This window comes from Papio anubis, chromosome 7, assembly GCF_008728515.1.
Source record: "Papio anubis isolate 15944 chromosome 7, Panubis1.0, whole genome shotgun sequence".
NCBI classification, from domain to species: Eukaryota; Metazoa; Chordata; class Mammalia; order Primates; family Cercopithecidae; genus Papio; species Papio anubis.
The window spans coordinates 99,537,499-99,550,408 of NC_044982.1; the positions used below are offsets into that span (position 1 = coordinate 99,537,499).

General features: G+C 50.6%; 1 protein-coding gene across 3 annotated transcripts in view; it reads left to right on the top strand.

Moving 5' to 3' along the window:
* The first annotated feature begins 9,119 nt into the window (after positions 1–9,119).
* The window catches only part of RHCG (Rh family C glycoprotein), a 41,371-nt gene continuing 37,580 nt past the window's right edge, over positions 9,120–12,910 (top strand). For all 3 annotated transcript variants that reach the window (XR_001904568.3, XM_009210907.3, XM_003901366.3), the window contains exon 1: positions 9,120–9,366. Coding sequence is in view for 2 of the 3 variants with exons in the window: in XM_009210907.3 (XP_009209171.1) it covers positions 9,183–9,366 (184 nt within the window). In the remaining variant the exon portion in view is untranslated. The remainder of the gene's footprint in view (positions 9,367–12,910) is intronic.

Consider the following 12,910-nt stretch of genomic DNA (forward strand, 5'->3'; position numbering starts at 1 on the left):
GGTAGAGGCCAGGGGTGCTGCTAATGCACAGGACAGCCCCCACAACAGAGATTGATCAGGTCCCAAATGTCACTGGCGCTGAAGTTGAGGAACCCTGCCCTCACCTTCTTTACACCACACCTTCCCTCAAGCTGCTCCTGGCGTGCCCTTCTCCATCAAGCCAACTTGTTAAACCTCTTCACGGCTGAGATCATGCTACTTTCTTCTTCAGATCTGCCACCCTCTAGCTGGGTGACTTTTAGGCAAGTGATCTGACCTCTGAGCCAGCGTTTCCATCTTGTAAAAAAAAAATCCCTTCCTGCATGGTCAGCTGTCATGAAAAGGACACATGGTGATGGGCAGACAAAGACAAGGCTTAGCTTCATGTTTGACTCCTGGGAGCACCCAGTTCATGGAGGCTGCTGCTGTTACTAATCTCTGTTTCCATCTTCCCCTGGAAATCCTGAGGTTTATTTGTGAGTCTTTGGACTGATATATGGACAACATACTCTGCATTAGCATGAAGAAGTGAGTGAAGACTCTCCCTTGAACTGTGTGCACTGAAACAGCAGAGGTCACATCTCGATATCTCAGTGCCTTTACAGTGCCAGGGATGGGGTAGGTGCTGAGCGCCTGGTATGTGCTCACCCTTTGCTGTACAAAACACAGAAGCCCCACGGGGTTTGAACTGTAATTAGGTAGAGGGTGTGTGGGACTCCCCTTGGATCGCTGACTTTGGCTTCTGCTCCCGACCTGCATAGGCAGATATTTTCTAGTAGATATCAGAGACTCCGGTTGATAGCACTACAATGGCTTTTCTCCCAACTTTTTATTTTACCAATTATCAAGCCAACAGAAAAGTTGCAAGAATAGCACAATGAACGTGCATATACCCTTCACCTGGATTCACCACTTTTGTTTCGTTTCTCTCAGTATACATGTTTGTGTGTGTTGGAGACATATGGCATTTTACCTCTAAACCAGGCATCTCCTAGGAACAAGAACAGCTTCCCATATAACTACAATACAATGATGACCCTCAAAAAACTTTGCATTAATAAATCCCATTAGTTAACATACCATTCCTAGTTCATTTTCCTCAGTTGTTCCAATAGTTTTTCTTTTTTTCAAGATTTGTTTTGATCAAGGAGCCAATCAAGAATCAAAGCATTTTATGGATTTGTCATGTCTCTTTAGCCTACAATCTTTGCCCTCCTTGTTTTTTTTTTTTTTTTTACATCCAAGACACCTACATTTCTTTTTAAGACTGCAGACCAGTTGTTTTGCAGAATATCCCTGGATTTGAGTTTGTCTGCTGCTTCTGTGTGATTAAATTCAGGGTATGCATTTCTGGCAGCAATAGCACATTTGAGGTTGTGTCCTTCTTGGGGCAGCCCATCAGGGAGCAGCACGTGATGTCTAGTTCCCCACTATTGCTGTTCTTATTTTTGATCCCATAAGTTGTCATGCAAGAGAGTTTTGCAGAGAGACCTACATCCTTTCTTCTCACTCCATAAGCCTCCTATACTGAAGATCTCCCCATGAGTATGGGGAGGCAGCCCTGTCTGTGGCTGAGGGACTAGAGATGATGGAGGCATGTCCAGATCTGCTTCCCAGGGCCCCTAGCCCCTTCCCCCAGCCCTAATCTCCACTCCCAACTCCAGGGAGGGCATGGGACTCCCTCCCCTGGGCCCTGCCTTTGCAGACTTTCCAGAGAGCACCAGAGGGGAATGCCATTACCCACCATCATAGAAGCAGCACCAATTATATTTGTGACATTTTTCAGTTTACAAAAGACTTTCCTATTGCTTTCTTTTCTTTTCTTTTTTCTTTTTTTTTTTTTTTTTTTGAGATGAGGTTTCACCATATTGCCTAGGCTGGTCTCGAACTCCTGGGCTCAAGCAATCCTCCTGCCTCAGCCTCCCAAAGTGCTGGAATTGCAGGCCTGAGCCATTGTGTCTAGCCCCCATTCATTTCTAGTGGCAAATAGTAAAAGCTGCCACTTCATCAAGTATATACCACCAGTCTCGGGGTTAAAAGCATCATTATGCATTAAGGTCATCCCAAGTACTCCTGTCACCCTCTGTATGGATGGGGAAACCAAGGCCCAGAGAAGTTAAGCAGCTTGCCCAAGGTCCCCCAGCTAGGAAGTGGCAGGGCTGGGACTGGGGCCCCGGCCTCCTAGAGCCTCTGGGTCACTGTGCTAAGCCCCAAGCCGCATGGTCTGCTTTGAGCATCACAGCAAAATGAGAGCTGAGCAGCATAGACACGGAGGTACCCATTTGCAAATTGAGGAAATCAGGCCCAGAAAGGGGGTGTGATCTGAAAAAATTTGTGAAACTGGGACCAGCCCCAAGAACTTCTGAGTCCTGGCCTAGAGTCTTGCCACAGCCTCGGGCTGCTTGTGGGACCAAGGCCAGAGATGTCGAGGATGCCAACAGTCATCTATCAAGGGGGATGAGTAGAGAGAAGGGTGATAGCAGGGACAGTCCCAGCACCACGCCCTCAACACAGCCACACCAGAGCAGGGGAGACTCCACCTCACTTGGAAGAAAGACAGTCTGAACCACCTTTGCCTCGAAATCCATCTCCCTTCCTGCCAACGTGGCTACCACACCCTGCCTCTCCCCGGCTGGGGAAAGAACCATTGTGTCCCAGCTGCCAGTCATCCCTACTTGTCAAGGCACACACATTTTAGGAGGAAGAGGCTGGTTCCTAAGGAAAACCCCTGCCTGGCCTGATAGACTTGAGCTGCAGGTTTCTTAAACCCCGGTCTCAGATGACAAGCCAAGAATTCCACCTCCGGGTTATAAGCTGAAGTACCAAGCTGGGGTGGGGTGAGGGAGGTAGCCTGGAATCATGTGGTAGGGTGTACATGAGACAAGAAAAGCCAAAGGGCAGAGGGTGAAGGTCTACCTATTATCTGCCCTGCAAATCCTAGATCAAAGTCCACCTCTTCCACGAAGTCCACCTCTTCCACGGAGTCCACCCTGATCGCCCCAGGGCCCATGAAGCTCTCCTCAGGTATACAAGTTTGCTCGTTGGGGCAAACTTGTACCTCCTCTTCTATAGTGCAAATCTGGGGGCCATGCCTATACAGTTATTTGGGCCTGATATGGAGCTGTGTGCATTGGGTGCTCCGTACATGTTTTAAATAGCTGAATAAATGGAAAGAATCCATTCATCCATTCATTCCATTGGAAAAATAATTAATGGGCAACAACCACAAGCTCGGATCTCTTCTAGGTGTCCTTGCCCTTGGGTGCTGATGTTCTAATGTAGGAAGACACCACAGACAGATACTGGAAGCACTAGGAAGAAACAGTGTATGAATGCATGACGTGGAGGTTGGGATAGGAGAGAGTGGGGAGAGAGACCGCCACCCTCCCGCCATCTCATCAAGCCCCTCTAGCCCCAGCCCCCTTTACCCACAAGGACAGACACTCTGGAGAGCACCTGGGCCTTGCCTGAGGTGGGCAGGCAGGCTGCTGGCCATGCCTTATGTGAGCTGGAGACAGAATGTTCTGGGAGGGGACATTTTTCCTAGGCTTCTGGAATAGTGGCCATTTTTTCTCCCAGGAGCACCAGAAATAAAACTTCCAGCCACCCAGGGGAGAAACTGAGAGCTTGGCCCATACTAAGACCAAGGGCAGTTGAGGAAGGGGACAACTGCCTGGGGTGTTCAGAAAAGGGCAGTCACAGCTGGGCGTGGTGGCTCACGCCTGTAATCCTAGCACATTGGGAGGCTGAGGCTGGCAGATCACCTGAGGTCAGGAGTTTAAGACCAGTCTGGCCAACATGGTAAAAGCCCATCTCTACACAAATACAAAAATTATCTGGGCATGGTGGTGGGTGCCTGTAGTCCCAGCTAGTCAGGAGGCTGAGGTGGAAGAATCGCTTGAACCCGGGAGGTGGAGGTTGCAGTGAGCCGAGATCATGTCATTGCATTCCAGCCTGGGTGACAGAGTGAGACTCAATCTCGAAAGGGAAGGGAAGGAAAGGAGAGGGGAGGGGAGGGGAGGGGAGGGAAGGGAAAAAAGGCAGTCGTATCAAAATGCTGTGGGCTGGGAGTGGGGCACCGACAGAAGAACTGATTTTCCCTGCTTCCCTCCATGGGGCCTTCCTTGGCCACTCAGTGTACATTGTACTCCTGGCCGCCTCTCTCCCACTTTCCTCCCCTCCGCTCCACACAGCACGTATCACCCTCCGACATGCTGTCTGCTTTACCTATCTATTGTTAAACACAGTAAATAAGTAAGGTACATACTAGCAGGTTGTTTGCCAACCTTTCCCACCCTTCCTAGAATGCCAGCTCAAGGACTGGGATTGTTGCTTCATTTGTTCACTGCCATGTCTCAGCACCTAGAACAGTGCCTGTTTCACACTAGGTGCTCAAAGAATATTATTCATTCCTTCCTCCAACCTTCTGGAACACTCCCCAGGTGCCTTTTCTGTGCCCCATACTGGGCTGTGAGCAGGGGACAGATTTATAAATAAGATGTTACCCCTGTCTTAACAGAGTTCATGGCCCCCCTGGGGAATGAATGACTTCAGAGGGTGGTGTGCTCCCCACCCACCTCATCCCAAAAACTCTCTGTCCTAGCCCAACTTTCAACTTGGACCTCCAGTAACTGGGCCTGTAGAGCCTGCAGAGCTGGTGTTAGCAGTTACTCTGCTGTCTGTGGTCTTATCTTCTCAAATATTATGCAGGGGGCACTAGGAGAGGGCCCCACTGTGTCAAGGTGGCAGGACCTCACACAGGGGACAGGTGCCATGATCGATGTGGCTGGGAGGATGCTGGGTGTGGGAAAGAGAGGGCTTAAGTGATCCTCCCACCTCGGTGGGAAAGAGAGGAGAATGTGGAAAGGAGGAAGAGGGCATGATGGGAGGAGAGGCGGAGGAAGCCGAAGAGGGCAGCCTGCAAACCCCACACAGGATAAGACACAGTGGATGTGGTTGAGGTCACTCCAGGATCAAGGGTGAGGCCTTTCCTGGGTGACTGAGGTCCTGGCAGGGCTACAAGAGGCTGTGAAGCAATGCACTCGGCTTGTCCAACCAGAGAGAAGGCTGCATGTGGGTGGTGAAAAGCAACAGAGGGGGCTAGCTCCTCTAGGCTGGGGGGAGCCTTGCAGCTAGAAGCAGCTTTGGAAATGACCCATTCACACACTTCATTTTCCAGGTGAGGATGCAAGCCCAGAGAGGTTAAGAATTTGCCTGCGATCACCAGCAGAGGCCAGGACTCCTTCCAGCATCCCACACTTGCCTGCCTCAATTCTTCAACCTTGATTACCTATCTTTCTCTGGAGAATCTCAAGTGTCACATACTTTTTAATTGTTCCAGGCACTAGGAAAAAAATGAACAGGAACTGAGGGCATGTCACATTCCAGGCACTGTCTGGGCTCTTCACTGTGCTGTATCTCAGAATAAGTCTCACCAGCTGGGTACAGTGGCTCAAGCCTGTAATCCCAGCACTTGGAGAGGCCGAGGTGGGAGGATCACTTAAGCCCAGAAGTTCAAGACCAGCCTGGGCAATATAACAAAACTCCTCCCCTACAGAAAAATACAAAAAGCATTAGGTGGGCGTGGTGGCACAGACCTGTAGTCCCAGCTACTCAGAATAAGCCTCACCAAGACCCCGGGGGACATAACTGTCTTGGTTTTACAGATGAGAGAGTAGAGACTCAGAGAGGTTAACGATTTGCTCAGGGTCACACAACTACTCCGGAAGCAGAGGTGAAACCAGGGACTTCAATGCCTAGCTTTCCCTCTGTTCCCCCTATTCTGCAGGGGTCACACCACCCAGGCCCTCAGGCTGTGGAGGCTCTGACAGTTGGTCTTGCCACAGAGAAAAGGATGGAGAGAAGGCTTCCGGACTGGAAGAGGCTCCCTGGGCCCCTTCCTTGATTGGTGATTGCTGGGGCTCACTGAGGTCAAGAGAGACCTAGCAGCTTCCTGGAATAAAACAAAGGGAGAAATGCCATAAAGGGTTAAATGCAATGGTATGTTGATATACTATAAACAAATAATTTTTTTTTTCGAGATGGAGTCTTGCTCTGTCACCCAGGCTGGAATTCAGTGGCACGATCTCGGCTCACTGCAACCTCCACCTCCCGGGTTCAAGAGATTCTTCTGCCTCAGCCTCCGAGTAGCTGGATTGCAGGCACCCGCCACCACACCCAGCTAATTTTTGTATTTTTAGTAGAGATGTGGTTTCACCATGTTGGCCAGGCTGGCCTCAAATGATCCCCCTGCCTCAGCCTCCCAGAGTGCTGGGATGACAGCCACAGTGCCCGGCCAGGATTTGTTTTTGAATGTTAATTCATGATGACCTATATTAGTTGAGTGGCCCAAAAATGTAACCCAAGAAAAAACCATCTGATAACAGGGTCTCCCTTCAACCTTGTATCCTCCTAGTAGTCTGAAGTCTGTCATTTGTACCTCTAGTCTACCAAATATGAAGGTCAAGGGCAAGTGGCCTTCTTGTGCTGGCTGTGGGTAGTGACTGTGCTTGGCTGTGGCTCCAGGTTTGTCCCACTGAGCCTCTGCAGGACTCCCGAGTCAGCATCTCTCTCCTGGACCCTGTGCCTTGCCCCAGCAAGGAGTCCCACAAGGGGCACCCGGGTTCCAGCACCACAGGTGTGCTAGGGGACTCTGGAAGAGGTCTGGATGGGAGGGCAGTTTTAACAATGAGCAAGACACCCCGGCTTCCCTATCCTTAAAGCTGGCCAGCCTGGCGAGCAGGTCTTCCACCTGCCCCCTCCCGGCCCAGGCTTCAGGGACCACACCACCCACTGCCCTCTATCCCATAACGCCACCGCTCCTGTGTGGAACCTAGACGCTCATGAATCTACTTGCAGCAGCCTCCCCATCCCAGTCCTTTTCTCCCTCCCTCCACTTACTCCCATTGCCGTGTACTTAGATGGTTTTCTCCCCAGCAGTGAATGCACATGCCTGAAGTCAAACCCTCCTTCTAGCTCCTTCCAGAGGGGACAAGCAGAATGGTGCAGTAGAAAGACTACAGCTTTTGAAATCAGACAGCCTGGGGTTTGAATCTTCAGCAAGTTCCTTAGCCAATCTGAGAACTCAAGTTTTTCAACTGTAGGATATACCTACAATGTCCACTTAGCAAGTATTTAGTTGAGAATTTAAATATATATCTAAAAGATCTGGCAACTGCAGGCACTTAATAAATGGTCCCTATTGCTGGTATTGCTCATGCAGTGTCTGGCTGCTGCTTTGCCAAGGGAGTGGGGATACCCTGGTACCCCACACTGGCACAGTATGGCCACACTCAAGTTCCAAGCACCCTGATTAGGTGCTTAGCCTCAGATGTTATGTATGGCATTAGTGGCTTTTACAAATCTGGGATTTCAACTGGCAAGATATTTTAAAGCCAGCATTGGCAAGAGTGCATGGGAAAAATCATTGACCCCTGGTTCGTAGGGTGCACGCTTTGTCTGGTAAAATCTTTCTAGGGGAACATCTAGAGATATGTATTAAAACAGCTCTGCCTGCAAGAATTCATAGAAAGTTGTGCAAAGAATTACATATCTGGATGTTCATGATAGCATTATTTGCAATACTAAACAAATAAAAAATATCCTCATCGCTCCTCACCTAACACTAGGGATTGTTGAGAAAAGACACAGTATATCCTGCTATAAAAGTAACATTGTGGTAGGCTGGGTGTGGTGGCTCATGCCTGTAATCCCAGCATTTTGAGAGGCTGAGGCAGGGGGATCCACTTGAGCCCAGAAGTTCAAGAACATCCTGGGCAACATAGGGAGACCCCGTCTCTACAAAAAAAAAAAAAAAAAAAATTAAAAAATTAGCTGGGCCTGGTGGCACATGTCTGTGGTTTCAGCTACTTGGGAGGCTGAAGTGGGAGGATCACTTACTTGAGCCCAGGAGGTCAAGGCTGCAGTCAACCACGATCAAGCCACTGCCCTCTAGCCTGGGCTTCAGAGCAAGACCCTATCTCAACAACAACAACAAAAAAGAGTTGTAGAAGTATAATATGGGGAAGTGTTTACAAAATATGAAAGCAGTTAAAAAGGCTATAAATTAGTGTGATCATTTGAAACACTCCCCCGGTCCCCTCAAGCCCCTCTTCAATGAGCTAGAAAAAGACTAGAGTACATGCACTGAAATATTAGTATTGCCTCTGGGTGGTGGGATTATGGGTGATTTTTACTTTCTTCTTTGTGTTTTTCTGTATTTTCAAAATCTCTACAATTATCTCTGTATTTTTAAAGAAAAATTATAAAATCACATTTATTGTGACAATATACAGACTAAGCATAGATTTTACCTAAATATTATGGTTAACTCATGTCAAGATCACAGATCTTAACCAAAAGACAGTTTCTGATTATAGATCAATGAACTTGTGAAAAACTCTTAAATTGTTCTTACAATCCTTTATACATGTGGTTTTTTTTCTTTCTTAAAACCCTTGTATTTTTGAATAATTTTAGACTTACAGAAAAGTGCAAAGACAGTCCCCATATAGCCCTTACACAGTTTACCCTACTGTTAACATTTTACATAACCGTACACATTTGTCCCAACTAAGAAAACAACATGGGAACGTCACTATTAACTAATTTTCAGGCTTTATTTGGATTTTACCAGTTTTCCCATTAACATCCGCTTTCTGTTCCAGGGTCAAGTCTGGGGTAGCACATCACAGATGTCTCCCCAGGCCGCTCTGTTGTGTGACAGTGTCCCAAACATTCCTTGTTTTTCATGTGCCCTGTGTGAATTTCATAATCAGAAAAAGGACAGATGATGATGCAGATGATGATGATGATGATGATGATGATGATGACGACTTAGGTCTGGGAATTCCTTCTGATCTCGTTTGGAGGCCAATGATCCCCGTTTGCCTGTTCAGCAGAACAAAAGGAGAAAGGCCCCAGTATCAACCGGAGACACAGAAGTTGGGGCACCCTGATCCTCCTGCCCACTGCCTTATCGGCCTCTGCTCCTGCCGCTGTCCCCCAGCCCAACGCGGGGAATCTTTTGGGACCCTTGGCTTGGGTTGGGCCCCTGCCAGTTGGGCGAGCGCGCGGGCGGTGCCCAAGTCAGCTGCTCCGTGCCCCACGTGGCCGCCCCGCCCCCTTGCCCGGGTCTCAAAAGCCCCGCCGGCCTCCGAGCGTCCGAACTGCCCGCTGCTCGCCCGGCCAGGCACCCCTGCAACATGGCCTGGAACACCAACCTCCGCTGGCGGCTGCCGCTCACCTGCCTGCTCCTGCAGGTAGCTATGGTGATTCTCTTCGGGGTGTTCGTGCGCTACGACTTCGATGCCGACGCCCACTGGTGGACAGAGAGGAAGCACAAGAACTTGAGCGAGGTGGAGAACGAATTCTACTATCGCTACCCGAGTAAGTCCCGCCGCCTGCAGGCCCAGTGGAGGCATATCCACGCCGGTCCCCACCTGGCCAAGGGCTCGGCCCAGCGCAGGGCAGAGGAGGGGATCTGCGCTGCAGCCGCGGACTCCCCATCTCGCCAGCTTCTGCAGGGCATGCGTGGGAAATTGTCAGATGTGCACAAACTCTTTTTCCCCGTGAAAAACTAGTAGGGAAAACACCGGGATAAGGTTTTTATTTGACCGCCCTCCCAGCCGTCAGAGGCCCCCAACATCCCTGTCAGAGAGCCCTGCTTGGTATCCTAAAAAGACCTGAGTCCTCTCGCTCCATTACCAACCAGTGGGTGACCTGGCTCCCTTGTCCAGAGGAGCGCTTACTCCAAATAAGCGGGTAGGTTCCATGTCGAGGGCGACAGGGATGGCTCAATGGCCAGCCAGCCCTGCTGTGGGCAGAGGTGTTGTGGGACCACTGGTGGGCCAGAAGGCCAGGACACCCACCCCCTTTTAGTCTGGAGAGGGAAAACAAGCACCCCTGAATTTTCTGGTGTCAGCGGTGCTGCGGTTAAGAGCACTACCCTGCAATCACATACCTCTCTTTCTCTCGTGCTCTTGTGGCTCTTGCCATAAACCAGGTGGGTGGCCTCAGGCAAATGCCAACCTTCCTAAACCTCAATTTCCTCATCTACAGAATGAAAATAATGGTAGGGCCTCCCTCACAGGGGTTGGGGTGAGGCTGTGGCGAGGCAGTGCAGGTAAAGCTCTGGCACAGAGTTGGGGTGGGATCCTCTCTTCATAATGGAGCAATTGCTACAAGAGCACCAAACACAGGTGTCCTAGGACTCAGGAGCAGGGAGAGCTAGCCCAAGGTCACTCTGAGCTGCCCGACCTCTGGACTCTCAGCCCGGGGCTCTTCCCAAAATCAGAATGTCCTTGTACTTTCTGATTTTCCACTCCATCCACCATCAGTCAATGACAATTATTCTAGCTGGTGGTGTTCATGTAGTCATTGACTGTTAGCTTCGGAAGGGACCCTAAAGCCCCTCTCCAGCATCCGTCTATATCAACTGGTGTTCCCTCCACACTTTAGACATTGTCGGCAACAGGGGATTCTCTATCTCCAAGAAAACAACTGCACACTTTCAGAATGGCAGCCTGCATGAGAAAAAGACTGAGTTTGGGGGGCTGCAGGCTTGGTGGGAGCCAGCCATATTAAGTGGCTGCCAAAAAGTTAGGGCTATCATGGGCTGCATTAATAGTTACATGATGCCTAGAAGGGAAGTAACAGACAAGGGGTGCGCCCCCTGCTGGGGAGACCACAGTTTCTCCTGGGCTCCATTTAGGGATGTTTTTAAAAAGGCATCTTGACAGCTGCAGCCTTGGGATTCAGGCTCCAAATCCACTATTCACATTGTCCACCTTTCCTCTCCTCAGCGGGGGACTTTCCAGCAAACAAGTGAGGCAGGCAAGCTTGAGACCCTCCTTTGCCTGTTCTTGTCCCTCCCTCCTGCTCTTGCTTCCCACTTGACCCCAGAGCACAAGGGGCAAGGCCTCCCATAGGCATTCACAGGTGCTCAATGTGTCTGGGGAGTGGAGGACCTCAAGACCTTAAATAGGCTGGGTTCGGTGGCTTACACCTGTATTCCCAGCACACTCTGGGAGGCCGAGGTGGGAGGATCGCTTGAGCTCGGGAGTTTGAGGCTACAGTGAGTTATGACAGCACCACTGCACTCCAGCCTAGGTGGCAGAATGAATCTCTATCTCTCTCCCTTTCAAAAAAAAAAAGAGAGAGAGAGAGAGAAACTCTGTAATAGGAGCTGCAGAACCTCACCAGTGGGGAGGTACAGTCCTTATATCTCCCCAGCTCTTATCCTCCCACCACTCTCACCCACCCACCTTTCACACCCCACCTTCACGTATTCATGCAACAAGCGCTTATCTGTAGTGTGATCATATAATTTATCATCATCAGAGGACACCTTTGAGAGTGAAGGTGGTGCTGGTAGTAATTTGCCGGGACCTAGGGATAAGCTATGACTATCCCGGCAAACTAGGGCTGTGGTCACTCTGGATAAATAAGTTGAATATCCTGGGTCTCTGTTCCCAGACTTTTTGGAAGCAGAGAGGGGCACCGTGGTGCCCAGGGCTCAGTGGGACCAAGTGCTCTGAGCAGAAGGGATCTGTGATGGCCTCCTGGGAAGTGGTGGATGGCGAGGAGGGGAGAAGCCGAGCAACCAAGGGGGCCACTAAAAGGGGGTGGTGTGGGGTGGTGTTGTGAGGAGGGGGAGTGGTTCTGTGTGGCCCAAGAGTAGGGTTTGTGAAAGGGATGGGGTAAGGATGCTAAGAGGGGGAGAGCCCCAGCATCAAGGAGGGCCTTGAGTTTCCCCTGCTAGTTCTCTTGGGGAGCTCTTGGCCACTGGAGCAGGAAGCAGCAGAGGAGAGGGATATAGGGAAAGAATCTTGGCAAGAAGTAGTGGCCACCCCTTCAACCGCACATGTATTCTCTCCTTTAATCATCACCACGACCTGTGAGGGAGGCACTGTGACGACCCCCATTCTACAGATGAGAAAACTAAGGCCAGAGAGGAGAAGTGTCTTGCAAAGGTCACTCAGCTGGGAAACCAGGGAGTAAGAGGAGCAGCCCTGGGGTCTGAGCCCATACTCCTGACCCACTCTGCTCCCTATTCTCAACCTTCCTCCTTTCCCCTCCTCCACTCACGGTGGCTGTGGTTAGGAGTTAGAGGGCACAAGGCTTCCTGGCCCATGTGAGTCCCCAAGCCTGGGTTCCTGGGCAGCGAGGTGATTCCTAGGGGATTGGGGTGAGGGAAGGCCTCAAGGTGCCCTCCCTTTTCCTGGATCCAGGCCATCAGCAACTGTGTGAGCCTTGTTTCTACTCAGGGGGTTAGTGAAGCCTGCTGGCCATTTCCAGTGTCCAGAGGAGTCCAGCTCCAGTTGGCTTGGCCTGAGGATAGCTCCCTAGGCATGGGCCCCACAGCAGGCAGCAGGCATGGAGCCAGTTGGGGACTCACCCTGGCAGTGCCCTTGGAGGCCCGTGATGTGGGCAGTGGCTGTGGTTGCTGAACATGCAGCTTCCCTATGGCCTGGTGATCCAGGGTCTGGGTGAATCGCTGAAGGCAGTGGCTTCAGGGAGGCTGGCCCAAGGAGGAGCCACCAGGGCCTGGACTCCAGAAGCTCCCTGGAAGACCAAGGAGGGAGTGGGACACATTTTGGGAGATGACCCAGGGTGGAGGAAGCTCTGGTTTCAAACACCGGAAGGACTGTGTCATGAGGCCAAAGCAGGCTCCATTTGATAAAGGACGAGCTTACCCACAGGCAGGAGGCAGTGGAACTTTAGAATTAAACAGATCCTATTCGGGTGCATCACTGCATGGAGGAGCCAACCACCTCACCACAGCGAGCCTCAGCGTGCCCATGTTAAGGTGGAAATATTATTTAAAGTACAGGATGTCTAAGAAGAGTCAAGATGACAGGTGACTGTTAGGGCACTCATCTCCTGGCGTAAAGAGAGAAGACAGTAAATGCTGCCACTGAGTTCCCCAGAA